This window comes from Bubalus kerabau, chromosome 18 (assembly GCF_029407905.1).
Source record: "Bubalus kerabau isolate K-KA32 ecotype Philippines breed swamp buffalo chromosome 18, PCC_UOA_SB_1v2, whole genome shotgun sequence".
Classification (NCBI taxonomy): Eukaryota; Metazoa; Chordata; class Mammalia; order Artiodactyla; family Bovidae; genus Bubalus; species Bubalus kerabau.
Window position 1 is genome coordinate 38,941,842 of NC_073641.1, and position 26,338 is coordinate 38,968,179.

At 38.8% G+C, this 26,338-nt stretch overlaps 1 protein-coding gene across 11 annotated transcripts in view; it reads left to right on the forward strand.

The window, feature by feature from the left end:
• CPLANE1 (ciliogenesis and planar polarity effector complex subunit 1) overlaps window positions 1-26,338 on the forward strand; it is a 116,902-nt gene that overhangs the window by 75,270 nt on the left and 15,294 nt on the right. For 7 of the 11 annotated variants that reach the window (XM_055555258.1, XM_055555259.1, XM_055555255.1 and 4 more), the window contains exons 44-51: window positions 4,236-4,323; window positions 14,571-14,693; window positions 18,659-18,689; window positions 19,203-19,334; window positions 21,540-21,705; window positions 23,555-23,613; window positions 24,027-24,194; window positions 25,220-25,347. In XM_055555258.1, the coding sequence (XP_055411233.1) occupies window positions 4,236-4,323; window positions 14,571-14,693; window positions 18,659-18,689; window positions 19,203-19,334; window positions 21,540-21,705; window positions 23,555-23,613; window positions 24,027-24,194; window positions 25,220-25,347 (895 nt within the window). Of the gene's footprint in view, window positions 1-4,235; window positions 4,324-4,431; window positions 5,985-14,570; window positions 14,694-18,658; window positions 18,690-19,202; window positions 19,335-21,539; window positions 21,706-22,536; window positions 22,628-23,554; window positions 23,614-24,026; window positions 24,195-25,219; window positions 25,348-26,338 lie in introns of those variants that run through there. The other 4 variants (XM_055555261.1, XM_055555254.1, XM_055555257.1 and 1 more) reach the window with 4 other exon arrangements.

Here is a 26,338-nt window from a genome sequence, read left to right on the forward strand (position 1 = left end):
CATACCTAACAAATATTCCAGGTTACTAGAATGTTGATATTTTAAAAGATATATTTATTAGGATTGTGGCATTTCTTTAATCCAAAGGTTTAGCAATTATTAAAAAGTTAAGATTTAGTATATATGAAACTACAGTGAAAATAATATATGAAGTAGAATTGCTGCTTTGGTTTTTTAAATTTTATTGCAGTGTAGTTGATTTACAATGTTGTATCAGTTTCAGGATTACTATTAAGTAATGACATTATGGTGTTTAGTTGGTTGTTTTCCTTTTTGTTTTTAATCCAGGTTTAGATTTATTACATCCAAATTAATGTTGAGTGTTGAAATTGTCCCTAGAAGTCCATATTCCAAGGAATCACTTTCAAAATTGCCTTCTCTTCCAGTTTATTAAGCTCCTAGTTTATGTAAAGCCTGGTATGTTACTTCCACCTCAGTCTAGTCTTGATCCTGGCTTGTTCACACTCACCAGATCTGGTGAGTCATTCATTCCTTTAACAAACATTTATCAAGCTTTTACCACATGCTGGGCCCTGTGTTAAGTTCTAGGAATAGGAAAGCAAATAAGGCATAGTCCCTACTCTCAAGGAACTTAGAATCTAATAAAAGAAGATAGATGTGTGCACCAAAAATACACGTGAACAGGGTGCTGTCAGGACACACAGGTACACAAGGCCTCTTGTGACTGTGTAAATATGCCAGCCCTGCTTCCCTGGTGGCTCAGAGGATAAAAGCATCTGCCTACAATGCAGGAGACCTGAGTTCAATCCCTGGGTCGGGAAGATCCCCTGGAGAAGGAAATGGCAACCCACTCCAGTACTCTTGCCTGAAGAATCCCATGGACGGAGAAGCCTGGTAGGCTATAGTCCATGGGGTCGCAAAGAGTTGGACATGACTGAGCAACTGAGCAACTTCAGGTTCAGGTTGACCAGGGTGGGGCAGGGAAAGAGACGGGAGGGGGAGGTGGCTTCTCAAGGAGCAGGGCATAGGTCACGCTCTTGTGTGTTTTAAAGGTTCCTCCAAATTCTGATACTGGTCCCCTCTCGGCCCCAGCCGTTCCACATTGGAAAGTAAGAATTTGTCTTTTACTTGGTGGATGGCAGACATCTGATAAATGTTTATTTGATGGCTGTTTTTGTGCTCTCATTTTTAGATTCAGACAGAAATAAAATCACATTCATATAATAATAATGGAATAGTTATTAATAATTGTCGCCCAAGCTTGGGAGGCAGTTTCAAACAAAGAATTCTGAAATTGGTTGATCAAACTCAATAAGCATATAGTCTTCCGAGGTGACTACTTTGAAGGAAATAGAACTGCTTTAAATGAAAGGTTTGGCATATTAGTTTAAAATGTTCTCATCCTATTTGATGCACACATAAACACAGAGATTTTTTTTTTACTTGCTCATTTTAGTTTAAGAAAATGGCCTGTCGGCCTGGAAGAAGCTGAGGGGCACTGTGGACACCCCAATCAGGTGCTTTAAAAATATTTGTTCAAGTCCATGTGCTGGATTTGAGAGTCTCTGCATCTCTCTGGTCCTCATTCCTCATCTTTAAAATGAAAGATTTGATTTCTAAAGATAAATACCCAAAATTGGAATTTCTGGACTGTATGGTAGACCTGTTGTTATTTTTTGAGGAACTTCCATACTGTTGTCCACAGTGGCTGCACGAGTTTACTTCCCACCAGTGGTGCTCAAGCGTTCCCTTTTCCCGACACACTTGTTGTCCTTTTGGTAATAGCCAGTCTGCCGGCATATGATAGCTCACTGTGGTTTTGATCTGCATCCCCAGGTGACTAGTGATGTTGGCCATCTTTTCATAAGCCCACTGCTATTTGAATGTTTTCTTTGGAAAAAATGTCTGTTCATGTCCTGTACCCAATTTTAAATTGGTTTGTTTTTTTGATATTTAGCTGTATGAGTTCTGTTAATATTTTAGATATTACTCCCTCATCAGAGAGAGTATTTGCAAATAATTTCTCCCAGTCTATAGGTCACCTTTCTATTTTGTTGTTGTTTTCCTACACTGTGCAAAAACTTTCTGGTTTGTTGTAGTCTCTGTTTATTTTTGCTGTTGTTACACTTGCCTGAGGAGACAGATCCAAAAATATATTGCTCAGACGAGTGTCAGAGAGCCTATTGCTTAAGTTTTCCTCTAGGAGTTTTACAGTTTCCGGTCTTACCTTTAAGTCTTGATCAGATGGTAGGATGATGTCACCAACTCAATGGACGTGAGTTTGAGCAGATTCTGAGAAATAGTGAAGAACAGGGAAGCCTGGTGTGCTGCCATCCACGAGGTCGCGAAGAGTCGGACACAACTTCAGTCAGTTCAGTCGCTCAGTTGTGTCCAACTCTTCGCGACCCCATGAATTGCAGCATGCCAGGCCTCCCTGTCCATCACCAACTCCCAGAGTTCACTCAGACTCACGTCCATTGAGTCAGTGATGCCATCCAGCCATCTCATTCTCTGTTGTCCCCTTCTCCTCTTGCCCCCAATCCCTCCCAGCATCAGAATCTTTTCCAATGAGTCAACTCTTCGCATGAGGTGGCCAAAGTACTGGAGTTTCAGCTTTAGCACCATTCCTTCCAAAGAAATCCCAGGGCTGATCTCCTTTAGAATGGACTGGTTGGATCTCCTTGCAGTCCAAGGGACTCTCAAGAGTCTTCTCCAACACCACAGTTCAAAAGCATCAATTCTTCAGCGCTCAGCCTTCTTCACAGTCCAACTCTCACATCCATACATGACCACAGGAAAAACCATAGCCTTGACTAGACGGACCTTTGTTGGTAAAGTAATGTCTCTCTGCTTTTGAATATGCTATCTAGGTTGGTCATAACTTTCCTTCCAAGGAGTAAGCGTCTTTTAATTTCATGGCTGCAGTCACCATCTGCAGTGATTTTGGAGCCCCCAAAAATAAAGTCTGACACTGTTTCCACTGTTTCCCCATCTATTTGCCATGAAGTGATGGGACCAGATGCCATGATCTTCGTTTTCTGAATGTTGAGCTTTAAGCCAACTTTTTCACTCTGTTCCTCTTCACTTTCTGCTATAAGGGTGGTGTCATCTGCATATCTGAGGTTATTGATATTTCTCCCGGCAATCTTGATTCCAGCTTGTGCTTCTTCCAGTCCAGCGTTTCTCATGATGTACCCTGCATATAAGTTAAATAAGCACGGTGACAATATACAGCCTTGACACAACTTAGTAACTGAAAAACAGCAACAGACAGTTTTTAGTTTATTTTGTGTACGGAATAAGAAAATGGTCTAGTTTCCTTCTTTTAAATGGAGCTGTCTAGTTTTCCCAACAGGAGAAGGCAATGGCACCCCACTCCAGTACTCTTGCCTGGAAAATCCCATGGACGGAGGAGCCTGGTAGGCTGCAGTCCATGGGGTCGCTAAGAGTCAGACACAACTGAGTGACTTCACTTTCACTTTCCACTTTCATGCATTGGAGGAGGAAATGGCAACCCACTCCAGTGTTCTTGCCTGGAGATCCCATGGACAGAGAAGCCTGGTGGGCTGCCATCTATGGGGTCGCACAGAGTCAGACACGACTGAAGCGACTTAGCAGCAGTAGCAGCAGTTTTCCCAAGACTTTTTGCTGAAGAGACTATCTGAAACACAAAACAGAAACAGACTCATTGACACAGAGAACAAACCAGTGGTTGCCAGAAGAGAGGTGGGTGGGAGATGGGTGAAATAGGTGAAGGGGATTAAGAGGTACAAATTACCAATTGTAAAAATAAGTCAGTGATACAATGTACAGCACAGGGAAAATAGTGAATAATGTTGTGTAGCTTTATATGGTGAGTAGTGTATAAAAATATTGAATTACTGTAGTATACATCTGAAGCTAATATAACATTGTAAGTCAATTATACTTCAATTAAAAAATGAGTAAAATAAAGGTGAACTGTGTAAATAAAAGGGAAAGTTTTGTCTTGATGGCAGTTAACATTCCTCCCCATTCTAAAATTTGTGATGCAGTTTTCCTGAGCTTCTTAAAAGGTTAAATTGGTTAAGATACAAAATAAGTAAAAATGTACTCCTCTTTTAAAAAACCTCACCATTTAACTCATATTGGATTTAATCCTCTTCTTTTATCTTTCATATTTGCATTCTTCCAATGCAAATATGAAAAACCTATGTAAAATTATTTATGGTGTTTTGAAATAATCAGACTATAAAATTTGTAACCATTATTTTGTGGTGTATGTTTTTCTATAGGTTGAACCTGTGGGTCCCATTGAACTGTCTTCTGGCCCTGAATCTGAAAAAACATTCCCTTCAAAAACCATTAGCATTTCTGAAGAAGGTTTGTGAGGGGTCCAGGGTGGGACTGAAGCCTTTCTTGGGAAGGATGTATGTGTGCCAGAAATAGTCTTCTTATGTGAGCTGAAGCCATCGGTCCCCTTATTTTTAGATGAGGATTCATTTTGTGATAACATAATGGGCCCCCACCTCAGGCCAGTTTATTTCCTGAGAAGCTGATGCCGTGACCTCCTCTGGCCTTTGCCCCAGAATGAGGCAGTGTGGGCTGGACCGCGGTTATGTGACTCCGCACCACTGGCTGCGTGACCACTGAGAATCACAGATCTTGTGCTGAGGTGGTGTCTGCCTGCGGTCATCAGAGGAGCCGGAGCCTGAAGTTCAGGTTCAGTGGCCTGGCAACGGTGAAGTTATTAAGCTTTGGCATTTCTTATTTTAAGAATGAGAATTTGGGTATTTTTTTAAATGTTTACTATATCTATGATTGTTAGTATCTATATTCTTTCTTTCATTTAGTCTAGTCAGCAGTTTAATACATTTTGCCAGAAAACGGGGTTTGGTTTATTGATTCTCTTTATTGTTTCTTAATGTTCTTTTTCACATATTTCTACTCTTTAGCTTTATTATTTCTTCTGCTCTTGGAGGCTTCCTTTGTGGGATTTTTCCTAACTTCATACTTTGTTTTTTTCTAATAAATGCATTTGAGGCTGAACATGTTTATTCAAGGACCCAGATAAGGGTGCTGCTGTTATATCTTTTGGTGGTATTCAATTTATATTAAGATTTATTCTTCAGCTCATAAAAAGACTTTTTAGCTTCCAAATATTATGGGGCTTGGGCTATATTTTTGTAATTTATTTCCAGTTTCATTGTATTGTGATTAGATGAGTGTATGATAATATCATTCTTCAGTTCAGCTTAGTTGCTCAGTCGTGTCTGTCTCTTTGTAACCCCATGGACTGCAGCACACCAGGCTTCCCTGTCCATCACCAACTCCCGGAGCTTGCTCAAACACATGTCCATTGAGTCGGTGGTGCCATCCAGCCATCTTATCCTCTGGCATCCCCTTCTCCTCCTGCCTTCAATCTTTCCCAGCATCAGGGTCTTTTCCAGTGAGTCAGTTCTTCGCATCAGGTGGCCAAAGTATTGAAGCTTCAGCTTCAGCATCAGTTCTTCCAATTTATATCACTCTTAGATATTTGTTAAAATTTCAGTTGAGGCTTAGGATATATAGTCAGTTTTTGTAAATATTCTGTTTATTTGAAAAGAGTGAGCATTTTCTGTTTATGTAGGAGATGTGTGTGTGTGTGTGTAGTCACATACACATATATTATAGTCAGACTTCTAAATTATACTGTTCAGAAGGGCGCATTAAAAATTACCTGCAATGATTTGGAATTGTTTATTTCTCTTTGGAATTCTGTTAAATGTTTCTTTATGTACTTGTTTTTTTGTTGTTGTTCAGTCACCAGCTCATGTCTGACTCTTTGCCACCCCATGGACTGCAGCATGCCAGGCATCCCTGTTCTTCTCTATCACACAGAGTTAGCTCAGACTCGTGTCCATTGAGTTGATTATGCTAACCATCTCATCCTCTGTCGTCACCCCCTTCTCCTCCTGCCCTCAATCTTTCCTAGTGTCAGGGTCTTATCTAATGAGTCGGCTCTTCACATCAGGTGGCCAAACTTTCAGACTTCAGCTTCAGCATTAGTCCTTTCAGTGAATATTCAGTTTGATTTCATTTAGGATTGACTGGTTTGATCTCCTTGCTTTCCAATGGACTCTCAAAGAGTCTTCTCCAGCACCATGATCAAAAGAGTCAATTCTTTGGCACTTAGCCTTCTTATATGCTCCAACTTTCATATCCACATATGACTGCTGGAAAAGCGATTGCTTTGACTATGCAGACCTTTGTCAGCAAAGTGATATCCCTGCTTTTGAATATGCTGTCTAGCTTTCTCATAGCTTTTCTTCCAAGGAGCAAGCATCTTTTAATTTCATGGCTGCAGTCACCATCTGCAGTAATTTTGGAGCCCCGCAAAATAAAGGCTCTCTCTGTTTCCATTGTTTCTCCATCTATTTGCCATGAAGTGTTGGGACCAGTTGCCATGATCTTAGTTTTCTGAATGTTGAGTTTTAAGCCAACTTTTTCACTCTCATCTTTCACTTTCATCAAGAGGCTCTTTAGTTCTTCTTTGCTTTCTGACATAAGGGTGGTGTTATCTGCATATCTGAGGTTATTGATATTTCTCCCGGCAATATTGATTCCAGCTTGTGCTTCATCCAGCCTGACATTTCACATGATGCATTCTGCATATAAGTTAAATAAGCAGGGTGACAATATACAGCCTTGATATACTCCTTTCCCAATTTGGAACCAGTTCTAACTGTTGCTTCTTGACCTGCATACAGGTTTCTCAGGGAGACAGATAAGGTGGTCTGGTATTCCCATCTCTTTAAGAGTTTTCCACAGTTTGTTGTGATCCACAAAGTCAAAGACTTTAGTGTAGTCAATGAAGCAGAAATAGATATTTTCCTGGAATTCCCTTGCTTTTTCTATGATCCAGTGAATGTTGGCAACTTGATCTCTGGTTCCTCTGCCTTTTCTAAATCCAGCTTATACATCTGGAAGTTCTCAGTTCACGTACTGTTAAAGCCTAGCATGAAGGATTTTGAGAATTGCCTTGCTAGCATGTGAGATGAGTGCAACTGTTTGGTAGTTGGGACATTCTTTGGGATTGCCTTTCTTTGGGTTTGGAATAAAAACTGACCTTTTTCAGTCCTGTGGCCACTGCTGGCTTTTCCAAATTTGTTGACATATTGAGTGCATCGCTTTAACAATATCAGCTTTTAGGATTTGAAATATCTCAGCTGGAATTCCATCACCTCCACTGGTTTTGTTTGTACTAATGCTTCCTAAGGTTCATTTAACTTCACACTACAGGATGTCTGTCTCTAGGTGAGTGACCACAGCCTTGTGGTAATTCAAGTCATTAAGACTTTTTTGTACAGTTCTTCTATGTATTCTATGCACCTCTTCTTAATCTCTTCTGCTTCTGTTAGGTCCTTAAAATTTCTGTCCTTTATCATGACCATCTTTGCATGAAATGTTCCCTTGGTATCTCCAGTTTTCTTGAAGAGATCTTTAGTTTTTCCCTTTGAGTTGTGTTCTATTATTTCTTTGCATTGTTCACTTAAAAAGGCTTTCTTATCTTTCCTAGCTATTCTTTGGAACTCTGCATTCAACTGGGTATATATTATGTGCTTCAGGCTATGGGTATATCTTATGTAGTTTAGGCTATGTTGTAAAATGAATATAGTTAATGATGGTTACTTTTCTTGAATTTTATCTGTTTTATCATTAAGTATACAGCCTTGACATACTCCTTTCCCGATTTGGAACCAGTCTGTTGTTTCATGTCTAGTTCTAACTGTAGCTTCTTGACCTGCATAACAGATTTCTCAGGAGGCAGGTCAGGTGGTCTGGAATTCCCATCTTTTTTAAGAATTTTCCAGTGTGTTGTGATCCACACAGTCAAAGGCTTTGGCATAGTCAATAAAGTAGAAGTAGATGTTTTTCTGGAACTCTCTTGCTTTTTTGATGATCCATCATATGTTGGCAATTTGATCTCTGGTTCCTCTGCCCTTTCTAAATCCAGCTTGAACATCTGGAAGTTCACAGTTCACGTACTTTTGAATCCTGGCTTGGAGAAGTTTGAGCATTACTTTGCTAGCGTGTGAGATGAGTACAATTGTGTGGTAGTTTGAACGTACTTTGGCATTGGCTTTCTTTGGGATTGGAATGAAAACTGACCTTTTCCAGTCCTGTGGCCACTGCTGAGTTTTCCAAATATGCTGGCATATTGAGTGCAGCACTTTCCCAGCATCATCTTTTAGGATTTGAAATAGCTCAACTGGAATTCCATCACCTCCACTAGCTTTGTTCATAGTGATGTTCCTAAGGCCCACTTGACTTCACATTCCTGGATGTCTGGCTCCAGGTGAGTGATCACACCATCGTGGTTATCTGGGTCATGAAGATCTTTTTTGTACAGTTCTCTGTGTATTCTTGCCACCTCTTCTTAATATCTTCTGCTTCTGTTAGGTCCATATCATTTCTGTCCTTTATTGTGCCCGTCTTTGCATGAAATATTCCCTTGGTATCTCTATAATTTTCTTGAAGAGATCTCTAGTCTTTCCCATCTTATTGTTTTCCTCTATTTTTTTGCATTGATCACTGAGGAAGGCTTTCTTATCTCTCCTTGCTGTTCTTTGGAACTCTGTATTCAAATGGATATATCTTTCCTTTTCTCCTTTGTCTTTAGCTTCTCTTCTTTTCTCAGCAATTTGTAAGACCTTCTCAGACAACCATTTTGCCTTTTTGTATTCCTTTTTCTTGGGAATGGTCTTGATCACTGCCTCCTGTACAGTGTCACAAACCTCTGTCCATAGTTCTTCAGGCACTCTGTCTATCAGATCTAATCCCTTGAATCTATTTGTCATTTTCATTGTATAATTGTAAGGGATTTGATTTAGGTCATACCTGAATGATCTAGTGGTTTTCCCTACTTTCTTCAATTTAAGTCTGAATTTGGCAATCAGGAGTTCATGATCTGAGCCACAGTCAGGTCCCAGTCTTGTTTTTGCTGACTGTATAAAGCTTCTCCATCTTTGACTGCAAAGAATATTATCAGTCTGATTTTAGTATTGACCATCTGGTGATGTCCATGTGTAGAGTCTTCCCTTGTGTTGTTGGAAGAGTGTGTTTGCTATGACTAGTGTGTTCTCTTGGCAAAACTCTTGTTAGCCTTTGACCTGCTTCATTTTGTACTCCAAAGCCAGATTTGCCTGGTTCTCCAGGTATCTTTTGACTTCCTACTTTTGCAGTCCAGTTCCCTATAATGAAAAGAACATCATTTTTGGGTATTAGTTCTAGAAGGTCTTATAGGTCTTCATAGAACCGTTCAACTTCAGCTTCTTCAGCATTACTGGTCAGGGCATAGACTTGGATTACTGTGATATTGAATGGTTTGCCTTGGAAATGAACAGAGATCATTCTGTTGTTTTTGAGATTGCATCCAAGTACTGCATTTCGGATTCTTTTGTTGACTATGATGGCTACTCCATTTCTTCTAAGGGATTCTTGCCCACAGTAGTAGATATAATGGTCATGTGAGTTAAATTCACCCATTCCAAAAAGTTTGCTTAAAACTCAACATTCAGAAAACTGAGATCATGGCATCTGGTCCCATCACTTCATGGCAAATTGATGGGGAAACAATGGAAACAGTGAGAGACCTTATTTTGGGGGGCTCCAAAATCACTGCAGATGGTGACTGCAGCCAGGAAATTAAAAGACACTTGCTCCTTGGAAGAAAAGTTAGGACCAGCCTAGACAGCATATTAAAAAGCAGAGATATTACTTTGCCAACAAAGGTCCGTCTAGTCAAAGCTCTGGTTTTTCCTGTGGTCACGTATGGATGTGAGAGTTGGACTATAAAGAAAGCTGAGCACTGAAGAACTGATGCTTTTGAACTGTGGTGCTATGAAGACTCTTGAGAGTCCCTTGGACTGCAAGAAGATCCAACCAGTCCATCCCAAAGGAGATCAGTTCTGGGCATTCATTGGAAGAACTGATGTTGAAGCTGAAACTCCAATACTTTGGCCACCTCATGCGACGAGTTGACTCATTGGAAAAGACCCTAATGCTGGGAAGGATTGGGGGCAGAAGAAGGGGATGACAGAGGATGAGATGGCTGGATGGCATCACCTACTCGATGGACATACATTTGGGTAGACTCCGGGAGTTGGTGATGGACAGTGAGGCCTGGCATGCTGCGATTCATGGGGTCGCAAAGAGTTGGACACGACTGAGCAACTGAACTGAACTGAACTGATGTTGGGAAAGATTGAGGTCAGGAGGAGAAGGAGATGACAGAGGATGAGATGGTTGGATGGCATCACCGACTCGATGGACATGAGTTTGAGTAAGTTCCTGGAGTTAGTGATGGACAGGGAAGCCTGGCGTGCTGCAGTCCATGGAGTCGCAAAGAGTCGGACACGATTGAGTAAAATATTATTAAGTAATGACTATCTTTATTCTCAATAATGTTGTTTAGGCTCAAAGTCAATTTTGTTGAATATGTCCATTTCTGTTTGCTTTTGCCTGGTATATCTTTTTTTTTTTTTTTTAATTTTATTTTATTTTTAAACTTTACATAACTGTATTAGATTTGCCAAATATCAAAATGAATCCGCCACAGGTATACATGTGTTCCCCATCCTGAACCCTCCTCCCTCCTCCCTCCCCATTCCATCCCTCTGGGTCGTCCCAGTGCACCAGCCCCAAGCATCCAGTATCGTGCATCGAACCTGGACTGGCAACTCATTTCATACATGATATTTACATGTTTCAATGCCATTCTCCCAAATCTTCCCACCCTCTCCCTCTCCCACAGAGTCCATAAGACTGTTCTATACATCAGTGTCTCTTTTGCTGTCTCGTACACAGGGTTATTGTTACCATCTTTCTAAATTCCATATATATGCGTTAGTATACTGTATTGGTGTTTTTCTTTCTGGCTTACTTCACTCTGTATAATAGGCTCCAGTTTCATCCACCTCATTAGAACTGATTCAAATGTATTCTTTTTAATGGCTGAATAATACTCCATTGTGTATATGTACCACAGCTTTCTTATCCATTCATCTGCTGATGGACATCTAGGTTGCTTCCATGTCCTGGCTATTATAAACAGTGCTGCGATGAACATTGGGGTACTCGTGTCTCTTTCCCTTCTGGTTTTCTCAGTGTGTATGCCCAGCAGTGGGATTGCTGGATCATAAGGCATGTCTATTTCCAGTTTTTTAAGGAATCTCCACACTGTTCTCCATAGTGGCTGCACTAGTTTGCATTCCCACCAACAGTGTAAGAGGGTTCCCTTTTCTCCACACCCTCTCCAGCATTTATTACTTGTAGACTTTTGGATTGCAGCCATTCTGACTGGCGTGAAATGGTACCTCATAGTGGTTTTGATTTGCATTTCTCTGATAATGAGTGATGTTGAGCATCTTTTCATGTGTTTGTTAGCCATCTTTATGTCTTCTTTGGAGAAATGTCTATTTAGGTATATCTTTTTTGATACTTTTTATTAAAAATGTTAATGGTACGTTTCCGGCATAGTTCAGTAGAAGACAAAATAGTGTAATTAACCTTCATGTCCCCAACAATCACCTTTACAAGCATCAACCCACGGCCAGTCCTTTTTATATATCCCACCCACGCTTTCTACCTTTTCCTGAATTATTTTAAAGCAAATTCCAGACAACACGTTATTTTATCCATAAGTATTTTAACATTCTCTAAAAGACAAGGTCTACTTTAAAAATAATAACAATATTATCACCTCTTTTTTTAAAAAAGTCTTGATATTGTCATGTACCTAATAAGTGTTCAACTATTGCCAGTTGGCTCATTTTAAAAAATAGTTTATTTGGTCTAGTTGGAGTCCAGATAAGGTCCATACATGGCATTTGGTTGATGGCTTATAATTCTCTTTTAATTTCTGGGTTCCTCTTTTTTTCTCTCTTTTTCCCCTTCTAGTTTATTGTTGAAGAAACTTGGTTGTTAGTCCTGAAGTATTTTTCAGGGTCTACATTTTGTTAATTGCGTCTCTGTGGTGTCATTTACGTTCTTCTGTTCCCTTTATTTCCTGTCATTAGACATCCCTTTACTTTCAAGATGAGTGGCTGTGTTATAGATGTGTTCAGCAAATATGGCTAGATTTCATTCTTCAAATAATTACATACTTTGTGTTTTAATTATAAGATATAAGCAGTTATTTATTGTGATTACTGATACATTTGTGCTTACTTCTATTATTTTGTGCTTCCTGTTTACTCTCTCTTTTGTGTACTTTTTGTCCTTTTTTCTTTCCTTCTATTGGATTGAGTTTTCTGTATCCACTCTTTCCCCCTCTATTTGTTCAGAAATTATACATTCTATTTTTATTCCCTTAGGACATATTCTTCAATTTTCAACATTCAGAATTGAGTGTTGAGATGAATATATTTACCTCACAAGCAACATAAGGTCTTATGTTAGAGCTTTTAACACTGGTATTCCAGGGGCTCAGTGGTAAAGAATCCACCTGCTAATACAGGGGACACTGGAGATGCAGGTTCAATCCTTGGCCAGGAAGATCCCCTGGAGGAGGAAATGCCAACCCACTCTAGTATTGCTGCCTGGAAAATTTCTTGGACAGAGGAACCTGGCGTGCTGCAGTCCATGGGTTTGCAAAGATTTGCACATGACTCTGCACACATACACACATGCCTCTTCACATCTTCTCTGATACTGTTTTCTAATATTTTAGATCTGTACCTTGTTTTTAACCTGCCCACTTAGTCTCCTTTGTCTTTTATTTCTATATGTCTGTACTAATTTGAATTTATCAGCATGTTTGCCAATTTATTTCCCCTCAGTCGCTTCTTTTTTTCAAAAACATTGTAAACTGAGTGATGTACATATGTAAAAAATAAGTATATTAAACAAAAACACAGGTTTCATCAAATAATCCTTGTCATCATTCCCCAAGGTGCAGTCTGGCATTTTCTGTTTTGTGCGGTTATTGCCAGAGTTGCTGCTTGCATCCACTTCGTTGAGGACTGTTTCCTTCCTCCTTCCTGTATTAGTTCTTTCAACTAGAGTCTGTCAGTAGCCAGTTCTCCCAGTCTTTGAAAATAGTTGTAATTTTACTGCAGTGTGTGAGTGATGGCTTACAGCTGAGATCAGAATGCTAGGTTGCTGCTTATCTTTCCCTCAGTCTTTTAAGCTATTATTCCATTTTTCCATTGACATTTCTAATTGCTGAGTGTATAATACCCATGCGATGTCTAAATTGCTGTTGTTTTATCTCTGATCACTTTTACAGTTTTCATCTTTATTTTTGGTTTATTTTGCATGTTGAAACGGTGTGTCTAGGTGTATAATTCCTTCTATTTATTCTATATGGGAGTAGGAATGGCTTGTTAATTTGCAGTTTTAACACTGGGAAGTCTTACCTGGTTTCTTTTGGAGTATTGCTTTTTCTAAAGCTCTTGTTAGAGGTGTGCTGGGACTTCTCAGTCTATTCCCTGTCTCCTAACCACCCTCAGGGTCTCCCTTTTCTCTCAATGATGTGCTCCAGAATATTTCCTTAGAACTCTTTCTCTTAGTCCACTCATTCTCTCTCCTGCTGTGTCTTCTTTGCTGTAGGATTTTAATTTTGGTGACTACCTTCTTAATGTCCAGAAGATTTCTTTCTTTTTCAAATCTCTCTGTTCTTTGGATGTACTGTCCTTTTCTTTTACTGTGGTTTCTATACCTTATTTTATCAGTTTAATCATTTTAGTAATATTTTATGCCCTTTCAGATTATTTTATTTTGTGTTTGCATATTTTCAGTTGTCAGATGTGTATACTGATGCTCTGGGCTGCTTATTCTTTTGTGTGAGTTGTAATTTTTTATACGGAGCTTATTTAGCGGGATAGTTCTGTTAGGTTGTGTATTTTTTCTTTGGCATGATTTTGTTATTTTCTTCTTGCTATTACTGAAGTAGAAAAAAGTGGGGACACGGTTTTATGATCATTTTTTTGGCTTGGAGTTGCTGTACCACATAGATAGTATAAATTCAGATCCCACACCTGCCTGTAGTATAGCAAGACAGGGGTGGGTGTCTGTTTTCTCAGAGTTAACTTTTGTTTTTTTCCCATCCACTACCCAGGGAGATAAAAAAGTTTGCTGTTTCTCTAGGGCAGAATTTTTCTTATCCCCACTTTATGGACAGAACTGTCCTTCAGCGTTCTCACTTCCTCTCACTGTGTCTGCAGGAACCAGGTCTCCTGTTCCTCCTCGGGCTATACCAGCAGCATTGTCCATTTAGTGCCCAGATTTGAATTCCTTTTTATTTTATGACACCAGGAGACTTATTTTATTTACAAGTTTGATTGGTTGTGTATGCTTTTTTTTTAATTCACCATTTCTTCGTTGTTTTATACAGGTAATGGGCCTATTCACTGCAGCTCCATCTGTTGTGTTTTCTGAAGTTGATAATAAATTTAGTAGTAGATAATAAATTTTCTTACTATGAGACAGTTTAAACTTAATACTGTATTAAATTATTTTATTATGCAGTAAGAAAGTTACCAGAATAATGTCTTTTCCATGTGATTTTTTTCCCATTATCATTATTTTCTTTTTATTGTAATATATATTCTCTGGATTAATGCACTTCCTGACTTATATGAATAAAGAAGATCAGAGGGACAAAGAAGAGATTTCAGTAACAGAAACTTACCCTTGCCAGAAGACCTATGTGCTTCCTTCGGCTCATTCAGCCGTCAGCCTTTCCAGTGACCAGAATGTGACTTCTCTTGGTATTGTTCTTAACTTTTTTTCCTTTACTCTTATTTTCCAAGATACTGTTACTGAAGAGTACTTACTTTACTGGGAATATAGTTGTGAAGGATTTGTGAAGCCATTGCGATATTCATAAGTTTCAGGGAAAAGAAAGTTAAAAATTGTGCCATGTACATGAAGTACTACATTATCGTGTCACTTTCATAAGATAGTCTACAAGATGTGTCATGCTGCCGCTACTGCTAAGTCTCTTCAGTCGTGTCTGACTCTGTGCGACCCCATAGACGGCAGCCCACCAGGCTCCCCTGTCCCTGGGATTCTCCAGGCAAGAACACTGGAGTGGGTTGCCATTTCCTTCTCCAATGCATGAAAGTGAAAGTCAAAGTGAATCACTCAGTCGTGTCCGACTCTTATTGACCCCATGGACTGCAGCCCACCAGGCTCCTCCGTCCATGGGATTTTCCAGGCAAGAGTACTGGAGTGGGGTGCCATTGCCTCCTCCACAAGATGTGTCGTATCTCTGTGTAATTCAGGCTCCTCTGTCCATGGGATTCTCCAGGCAGGCATACTAGAGTCGTTGCCATGCCCTCCTCCAGGGGATCTTCCCGACCCAGGGCTCAAACCCAAGTTGGGTTCTTTACCACGAGCGCCACCTGGGAAGCCCCGTTAAATACATAACAACTGAAACATTATAGTATTACACTGGTATATTATACTATAATACTATGCTATTTGATTTTTATAAAAATTGAGGAATTCAAACTCTGTCAATTTTAAGAGTTTTGATTTGGAAACAGAATAATGACTGTGACTTTGTGGGCCTCTTCCACATGCCAGACATCACTGTTTTATGTGTGTTGACCCTGGTGTAAGCCTGACCTGTGATCTAGCTACCATTCTCCCATTTTACAGTTCAGAATATTGAGGCTTAGAGAAATTCAGGGCCATTGTTCATTCTATTTCTTTTAGAGCTGACAGTTCAAAATGCTATTCCTTAGTCCTAAGTGATATTTTGTGTCATAGAGCAGGGCATACTACGTATCACAGTTGGAACTCTAATGGTGGCCTTGAAATACCTTTTTTGCCCTCAGATACTTATGGTCAATAAGGGTGATTTTATTGAATGCTTGCAATATGTTTTATTACCATTATTAAAGTTATATAAGCAGTTAGAAATGCTATTTTTAAATGGCATTGCTGTTATTTAAATAAAAACTATTAAGCTGTTTTTAAGCTTTGTATTTTTTCTCTAAACTCTTTCTAGATTCTGTTCATATTTCAGTGATCATCATATGCAGATAATCATTTTTATTCCCTGAGTTGTTGTGAAGATTAATTACTGTATATAAAGCATTTAGCTGAGAATCTGTTTGATTCCTATAGGCTCTTGGTCACCAGTATCTTTCCTCTTTCCTCTTATGGAAGGGAGAATTGAGAAATGTAGTTAAAGAGGCCTTAGTGGATTCTGATTGTATCTGAGAAGTTTAAACTACATTTGGTACTTGGGAATCGCTGACAAATTTTGAGCAGGAGAGGTTTGGAAGAAGACTAGGATGGAGGTCTAGGTCAGTTAGTGAACTTTTAAATTAATGTGACCTGGGCAGTGATGAGGGTCTGAGCAGTGTTGTGGGAAAGGAGAAGAAATGAGACATTCTGAACAGGCAGCTGATGGCTTAAAGCTCAACATTCAGAAAACTAAGATCATGGCATCCGGTCCCATCACTGTATGGCGAATAGATGGGGAAACAGTGGAAACAGTGGCAGATTTTATTTTCTCCAAAATCACTGCAGATGGTGATTGTAGTCATGAAATTAAAAGACCCTTACTGCTTGGAAGGAAAGTTATGACCAACCTAGACAGCATATTAAAAAGCAGAGACATTATTTTGCCAACAAGGTCCGTCTAGTCAAGGCTATGGTTTTTCCAGTGGTCATGTATGGACGTGAGCATTGGACTATAAAGAAAGCTGAATGCCAAAGAATTGATGCTTTTGAACTGTGGTGTTGGAGAAGACTCTTGAGAGAGTCCCTTGGACTGCAAGGAAATCCAATCAGTCCATCCTAAAGGAGATCAGTCCTGGGTGTTCATTGGAAGTTGAAACTCCAATACTTTGTCCACCTGATGTGAAGAGCTGACTCATTGGAAAAGACCCTGATGCTGGGAAAGATTGAGGGCAGGAGGAGAAGGGGACGACAGAGGATGAGATAGCTGGATGGCATCACTGACTCCATGGACATGAGTTTGGGTAAAGTCTGGGAGTTGGTGATGGACTAGGAGCCTGGCATGCTGCGGTTCACGGCGTCGCAGAGTCGGAAATGACTGAGTGACTGAACTGAACTGATACTCACTGACTAAGTGGATGGCATGGGTGGAGAAGGAGAACGCAAATGGCTGGTTAGCATTGTCAGACTAAGAGCAAGGATATCACCAGGTCTTAATGTCAAACTCTTAGAGCACCTTCAACCAGATGTAGCATTTCAGGCGATATTCATATCATATTTAGGACCTAGCTTTTGATAAGCAATTAGAGCTTGCTGAGAGGTTTAGGATAAAAAACAGAAGAGCCTTTTCCCTAATTATATAGTTAATATTGATGGAAAATGGGGAAATGCTTAGGACCAGCCTGAGAAATGTCATCCATCAGAGAGCAGGAGGAGCCCACCCCACCCAGTGAGGGAAGCGGATAAGCAGCCTCTGGTGAAGGGACTTTCAAGAAACAGTGAATCCCTGACAGTTTCACAGGCCACCAGAAAGTTAAGAAAGAAGACTGAGTTTTTTGAGCACTTTAAGACCTATCAATATTTCTAATAAGTGAAGTCAATGATTAGGCTGAGTGCACTGTTTGGCATTTTTTCAAAAAGGAACTGTGACTATCAAGGAATGAAGCTCATCTGTTGTGTGTGTTAGTAAATTATAAAGGCCATCCCAAAGGAAAAAATCCAAAGGTGCTTTGAAAATGAAGGATAGAATCTTCCTACGTAACTACTTTTAAAAGTTGTTATTTGACTCTAACACTTTTCTGCCTTTTGATAAAAGGAATCATTTTATCAAAATGGTTCATTTCTTAGATCTTTTATATCTGATTAGTCTACACTTAGGGCTTCCCTGGTGTCACGGGGTAGAGAGTCGGCCTGCCGCTGCAGTAGATGCAGGCTCGATCCCTGGTCAGGAAGATTCCCAGGAGAAGGAGATGGCAACCCACTCCAGTATTCTTGCCTGGGAAATCCCATGGACAGAGGAGCCTGGGCGGAGAGGTTACAGTTCTTGGGGTCAGACATGACTTGCAACTATATAAACAAGTCTATACTTACACCATTATTGAAGAACTCACAAATGACCAGACTCAGAGACCAAAGATAATGTGAAATTCTTGATGTGAGGATTAAAAAACAAAAAATGTGCTTAAGAAAGCAAAATTATTTGATATTAAAAACATGGGGATGTCTCAGTTATAGAGGCAAGGTGGGTTTATCTTAGTATAAGAAAATCTTAAGGAAATGTTTTTGAGAAGAGATGTTGGGATACTTTTCTCTCTGTTAACTCAGTTCTCTTTGAGGTTAAACAGAAAGCTGAAAAGGCTATGTTTTGCTTTAAAGACATGTTATTAATACTGGACAAGGTTTAGAAATCATCCTTTGAGTCATGTTCTTCCATGTAAAGGCTTTTGGGATTAAATTAGATGCTTTCTACAAAGTATTCCTTTCAGATCATCAAAAGTTTTTTTGTTTCCTTTTTAATAAATCACACTAGTATTCTAAACTGTATATGAAGCAAAGTAGATTATACCTCCTAATATGTATTGTTCAGACTGCTCTGGATAGAGAGGTAATCTTAAAATGTGGACACTATTTACCACCAAATGGAGGTTTAAAAATATTTCAGTTTCTGGACATATAATTTCTAGATCAGGCTAATAATTTAAAATAGAAAAAAATAACTAACTTGAAATTTTAATTGATAGTAATGTTTCTTTTTTTTAAGGTGTGAATAACAGTGATGAATTATTTGAAAGGTAACTATCTTAATTTGTAGTTTTACTTGCAGTTAGGTACAAATCATATGTTCTGGAAATTTTGTTGTTCATATGTATGTAAACTTTACACTATATATTTTTTGTGGATTAAAGGAATGTAATTCCCATTGGGAATGGGATCTTTTAAGAAACTGATGATTGTTATGTTGTATCTTTCTTACTGTTTTAGAGTAGGTAGGTAGAGTATTTGCTGCATTTTGTTTTAGTGCATATGTATTAAATTGCAGTAGGCAGGACAGATTAGAAGCTGTCTTCTAGGCCTTACTTTTGCTCCTTTGAGAGTACATATGAAGTTGTCAATTACTGATGATTATGCTTTTCCACTGAGGATTAATGAGATTAAAGCAATAGAATGAAATTAGTTATATTCTTATCTTTTTTTTTTGTTCATTTATGCTCTTGGAGAGTGTAGTTTTAAATGCTTATTTTTGCTTAATATAAGTAAGTTGTGGATACTGATTTATATTTCTCATATTGCATTTGGGAATGAAGTGTTTCGGTAGATCCACTCCAGATGAGTGAACTGACTGATATTGCAGACATTATCAATGACCTTATAACAAAAGATGGAGTTTCCAGTGAAGAGCTCGGCCTAACAGAGCAACAGGCTAGGAGCATCTCCAGGTAATCATTGAATAATTCATTTTTAACCTGTTTAAAATGTTTATGGTTTAAGAGTATTTTAAAAAATGACCATTTTTGGTGATTTTTTTAGGAAACAGATTCAAAGCTTACATAGATTTTTTTTCTCTGTTAATAGATTTGTGATGTTTATGTGTCATTCCTCCCCTTCCTCCAACAATCATAGACTGGCTTCTGTAACTAATACAGCACGTCTGTATCCTGAGTTTTCTGAAGGTCTTATCACTCTGAGTACAACATAAATATAATCCTGTTTCTTCTTAAAGTAATTAATAATTTAGTTCATAGTACTTTACCCTAGACATGAACCTTTAGAATACATTTTAAATAGCTTTTCTTGGAACATTATGTTAAAATGTTTTTCCATGTTGCCTTTCCTGGGCCATGAACTGGTTTTTGATAGAATAAAGGCTGCCTCTTCTACTGATGCTTCCTTGGGAAACATACACCTTTTGGCTTATTGATTCATTGGGGGTTGGTTGGTTAGGGTACTCTCTGCCTGGCGCATCCCGAGAGTCCAGACTCCTAGAAGAAAAGCAGGTGTCTAGTGTAAAACCACATTGTCTCTGTCCATAACCCATCTTCATGTTTGGATGGTGTCTTCTTCCCATGCTGCGTGTTTCGAGTCGGCCCTGAATTGCTGTCTCACACCACCTTTTTTCTTGGGCCACTGTTAGTACTGTTTGTGTAGAAGCCAGGATGGGATTAGATGTACAAAAGCTGTATCGAGAAAATGCCTGAGAGGAAGAAAATCACAAGTGAGGCATCAGACCACAGTGCAAGTCTGGCCCCTCCCTGAGGAGGAGACAAGGCTGAGTCAGTTAAGTCCAGAGTACAGTGTGGTTCTAGGAAAGCTTCAGCTGGGTCAGTGGTGAGACATCAAGCCAGAGACAACTTCAGAGGAGTCCTGTCTCGTATAGGTTGGGGCCAGCCACAGCATCGCTGCCATGCTCCTCATTAGCTCAGGTTGGACTCTGGGAAGTACAGCCTGGGCAGGAACCTGAGGCCAGATCTGGATCCAGGAGGGCTCCAGTTTAGAAGTCATCTCTGTGTAATAAGTTTTGGAAGTGATTGAGATGGTCTAGGAATAGATCGATGAAGAAATCCAAAACAGAACCTTTAAAAACATTCATATTGGTGGTGAGCAGAGAAGAAGGATGCCCAGTATAAGAGATTGTGTTGTGTTTTGAGAGTGAGAAAAAGACCCAGGTAAGAGAGAGTTTAAAGCAGAAAGGAGAAGCCAGTTGCACCAGATACTATAGAGAAGTCTAGTAGGAGGAAGACTGAAGAGGCTCTTGGTGACCTGAGATTTTTGTCAGTGGATTTCAGGGGACAGGTTGGAGCAAATTGACTAGACATCAAAGCATATGACTGGAGTGGGTAGCCATTCCCTTCTCCAGGAGATCTTCCCAACCCAGAGATCGAACCCAGGTCTCCCACATTGCAGGTGAATTCTTTACCATCTGAGCCGCCAGGAAAACCCAAAAGAATACTGGAGTGGGATGCCATGCCCTCCTCCAGGGGATCTTCCCAACACAGGGACTGAACCCAGGTTTCCTGCATTGCAGGCAGATTCTTTACTGTCTGAGCCACCAGGAAAGCCCATATGTATGCATGTATTCCCTCTCTGGAGCCTCCCTCCCACCCCTGTCCCCACCCTACCCCGATTCCACCCCTCTGGGTCATCCCAGAGCACTGAGCTGAGCTCCCTGTGCTGGACAGCTGTTTTCCGCCAGCTGTCCAAGGTACTCATGGTGGTGTGTATCCATCAGTGCTGCTTTCGCAATTCATCTTAACCTCTCCTTCCCCAAATGTGTCCACAGGTCCATTCTCCACATCGGTACCTCTGTTCCTGACCTGCACATGTGTTCATCAGCACCATTTTTCTAGACTTCACATATATTCATTAATATACAATATTTGTTTCTCTCTTTCTGACTTACTCTGTATGACAAGGCTCTGGATTCATTCACATCACTACAACTGACTCAATTCCTTTATATGACTGAGTAATATCCCATTGTATGTATGTACCGCATCTTCTTTATCCATTCATCTACCAGTGGACATTCAAGTTGCCTCCATGTCCTGGCAATTGTAAATAGTGCTGCAGTGAACAGTGGGATACATGTACTATCCCCATAACAATTTAACATCAAGTGATGCGCTGCTGGTTAAATTCCTCAGGATTCAGCATCCCTCTGGTAGACGTCCACAAAGAACTGAGAAGGAGAGAAGAGAGATTCAAGTCTGGATGAAAAGAAAACGAAAAGAAAGAATGGCAGAGTACTTAAATCAGCTGGCAGAGAAGAGAGGGCAAGAGCATGATCCTTTCTGCCCCAGGAATAACCCAGTAAGTCTGCAGTATCAAGGGTAATGGAATTATCACAGAAAATGCATAACTTTTTCCTGGCAGGTATTCAAGAGAAGGATGAACATAATTTGGAATCATTTATTATTTGGTAGAAAAGTCAGCATTTTACTTAAGTCAGGGAAAATTAAGAAATTACCTTAACAAAATGTAGCAAGGAACTACAAACCATGTTTTATTCAACTGTCTTAAATATTTTTTCTCCCTGAGGCTAATTATAGCTGTAACATTTTAACCATTGAATGAAGAGATCAAGGGACTGGGTGACACTGAAGTCACTCCTTTAATTATCAATGAAAGTCAGTTGCAGTCAAACAACTTGACTATGTGTGTAGTAAAGGCATTTTAAAAATCAATTTTCTCTCTGTAAGTTGTCTACAAAAAAAGCTTTTTAAAGTATGGTCCAGTCGTGTACCAGCAGAACAGTGGCACTTCTGTGTGTGTTCAGCTTTCCTTTAAACTGTCAACATTTGTTTACCGAGTCCTGACTATGGATATCTTTTTTTTTTCCTTCAGTGTTTTTCTTCAGAAGATGAAATAAGGCAGTATTACTTGGATGATTACATAACTCTGAAAGTCATATTTACATTTGGATTATAGTGTATCTTTTACTTTGTAATCTGAAATAAATATAATACTTCATTTTTTCACCATCATTAGGGAAATACATTTTATAAAATAAGTGAATCTTCCAAGAAAGATTGTCACATTTAAGCACCAAATGTGCAAAACTAGGTGAACTATTACTTAATGTCATTTATTTACCTGTGTCTGTAGAAGGCATGCTGACATTATATAACATTTTGTTGATAGCTCTGGAGACATGATAATGACCTTCAGAGCTACTTGAAGACCGGAATCTTTCAGTGCGTGTATATATGTGTATTCTTCCACCCCATGGAGGGTGAGTTCCCATATCACCCTCCCATCAGCCAGGCAGATACCCCAGATGGTTAGAATTATATCCAAATTTAGAATAAATTAACTCTGAGGGTGTTGGGACTATTTCGTTCTTAGACTTTGTGACATCTCCTTCAGTATTGCAGGTAAATTTTTAGTTTCTATTTGGGTAAAGGTATGGAACTAGTGAGGGGTTAATGTAATTTAAGATTTACATTTTTATCAGAAATCAATAAAACATTGAATTTATTATTGACTACTATATAGGACCTTGAGAAAGTGAATTCACTTCTCTGTGTATGTTTTTATATACACAGTCGTCCCTGTGAAAGGACTTACCCTCATTAGTAATTCAACAGTTACTCTTAATATTTTGGAATAAGACATATTTATAGCTGATGTTGGCCAGTTTATCCTGTGTCACGTGCATTTTGAAGAGTTTACAAGTCACAATAAACCTACTGTAGTAGGTTTCTGGCAAACATTTTAAAACATTAAAATGATGGTTTTGAATGTCTCACTCATTTCTGTTTGTATCAACCAAGCTCTTGGTGAGATTAATCACAAGACAGAGTACAAAATATAGGTGTCTCCATTCTTAAATGTTCCTATTTTCCATTTTAAGTTGTAGTTGATAAGGATCTGTCCTTTTAAGGAAATATATGAATTTAGCTGCTAAAGTAGACTTTGTACTCTATTTATTAAATTGGATTTTATTTTAATTACGTGATGCTTTAACATTTTCATGTTTTGGGCTGGAGTAGGAACCTTCATCAAATATGACATTGTTTTATACTGTTCCTAAATAGCAAAATTATATTTTAGCTTCCTATTAAAATTTATTAGTGGAATTTTCATGTTTTCAGTGGATTGTAATGGTTTAATTATTTGAACTGAATGGTAATGAACTAACTGGTTATTTCTTGTGCAGTTTTACATGACTTCAAGGGAAATCAGGCTGAGACAAAAGATGAAGCATGAAAAAGACAGGTGAGTTTGGTAGTTATACCCTAATCATTCTCTCTCACTCACTTGAGACCATAGATAATGCCTTAGGCATTCTAGTTTTCACAGTAGTCCCTTTTTGTTGATAAATAGAAAAGTATGGGAGACAACTGCAGGGAAAATAAGTAGATTCCACTATCCTTTTTAGGAATTTGCTTTCAAATTTTATAACTTTATTTCTGAAATCCAATCCAAATACGTGTGTGTGTTTTTTAAGTACCCCACAGGTGCCTTTAATAATACCTCCTAATGGTTTTCAGAAATCTGACATTTGAATTTGCATTGAACTGCATTGAAGAAAATCACTACTAGGTGGTCTTCAAACACCGTGTTCCCTCTAGAAATATGAAACGAAAGGGACTCTCTTACTAAATGTTATTTAATTTTTTATTTTAAAGATTGCTACTCTCAGACCACTATAGTCGTCGAATCTCACAAGCATACACTCTGATGAATGAACTGTTATCTGAATCAGTACAACTTCCAGCAGCTGCTCAGAAACCATTGCCTAACAAACCCAGAAAAGCTCAGATTCCCAGAAGGCAACACTCCCCTTCTCCAAGAGGGTAAGACGAGGTTTGGCGTGCCATTTGGCAAGATAACGCCAGGCGTGATAGTGTGGAGCACCATTGGGACTCAGGTTCAGTGTGTTTGCTCTGAAATATGGTAATAAAGTGAAGGGGGAAACAGTGCCATCATTAGTTTTCAACAGTTTATAGAATCAGCAAGGAAAAGGACAAAAATGGCATTAAATGTCTAAGTAAGACATAACAAAGCACTTCTGAATGCCTAATACAATTTTTATATCCATTCAATCCTGTTTTCTTCCTTTCTGTAGTTTTTGTGACATTCCTTCTGTAATTTGCCTCCTAGCTGCTCTCCCTGTTTCTCCAGTTGGTTCCACTGTTGTAGGAAAACGATGGTCCTCATCAGCTTACTGCTTCTTCTGCTGTCCCCTCCCAGTTATTGCTGATTCAGTTGTAGATACTATCATGTTTCTTAAATTAATGACCTGCACTCAGTTTGGATATCAGTTCAGTAGGCAAAGATTAATTAAACATGGATGCTATAAAAAAGCACCCAAGAGTAAAGTTTCTCATATGGCACACAAACACAAAATTTGTTAGTGACACATAAGGAGGAAATGAAGTAGCAGTTTAATGTTGTTAAAAATTACCACCTTTGACAAAATAACTGATTAGGTTTGTAAACATGATCTTGTAACTTAAGAACCTAGAGGAAATGCTACCCAACACAACCTAGATGTAATCATATTACTTGTGTGTAATTTGAGGTGTAATCAAAATAGCAGAGATTCTCTTTGAATATTTCTTAGAATAATGCACACTATTTAATACATAAATAACTGGCAAATGTATACAGCTTTTGAAATGATTAGATACTAAAAACTAATTTCTTTGGGGAAAAAAATGAGTAAACTTTGAGGTATAAGTTACTATACACTAAATGACCACTGAGGTACAGAATAAGCCAAGTCAAATCAATGTATTAATCTGAGCTGGAATTTGGATTTTTGAAATAAATCACTGATAGAAGATTCTAGAATATAATTATGTGATTTCTACTTCAGAGAGAATCGGCATGGTCACAATTTTCCAATATACAGACCTGGAAAAGTCAGACATACATCCACCAAACCAAGTTATACCCAAAAGGGGAGACCTTGCGGGCAATCTCAAGGCTCACCTTGGCCACGTGGTAAGATTGAGAGCTTTCTTTTATCTTGTGTAATTTGGACCTATTCTTTCTTGGTTCCAGAGTTGTGTTTTCATTAGTGAAAAGTTTTAAATCTCAGTTAAAAGCAGTTCCCATTTCAAGAGAATGCAAGAGATTGATGAAGATTTAGCTGTACTGGAATTTTGTTCTATTATTTGTTCTATTACTTTGAAATGAGAAGACCCTAGGAATCTTCATAAACTAATGGCCTTTAATTCTGTGTGATATGACTTATTTGGGAATCAGTTTCTTTGATGTGTCTGGTTAAAGATGTAGGCATTTTTACAATCAACTTCTAATAGATTACAGGATGGATATATCATAGAGGAGGAATAGAAAGTTCAGATGGAAATAATATGTTTTTACCATTTTTGAATATTCTTTTCCATATTTGAACATACAATATCTGTTATTTACTTATTGGTGGGCTTCCCTGGTAGCTCAGCTGGTAAAGAATCTGCCTGCAATGCAGGAGACCTGGGTTCGATCCCTGGGTTGGTAAGATCCCCTGGAGAAGGGAAAGACTACCCACTCCAGTGTCCTGGCCTGGACTAGCCTTCCTTTAATTAATTTTGCCATATTTGGGTTTTTGTTACTAAAGTAAAACATATTTATTTGTTTAAAAATGTATAATCATAGCTAACATGTAGTATAAATATATACAGCTAAGACTGTATAATAATAACCAGTGAGCCAGGTTCTGTTTAATTATTAGAATTACAACTCTGTTAGAAAGGTAGTACTGTGTTCCCATTTTAAGCATCAGAAAGCTAAGGCAGAGAAAATTGAAATAACTACCCAAGATCAGATATCTAGGAAGTGTTAGAGTCTGTATTCAAACCCAGTCAGGGCCACATCTAAAATGTGACCTTTAGTATGCTGCCTCAGTTGAGAAAATTGGAGTTTCCATAAATCACAATCCTTTAGATAAAACTTTATAATTTTGTTAACTCTTGATTTTGGGTGACAGATT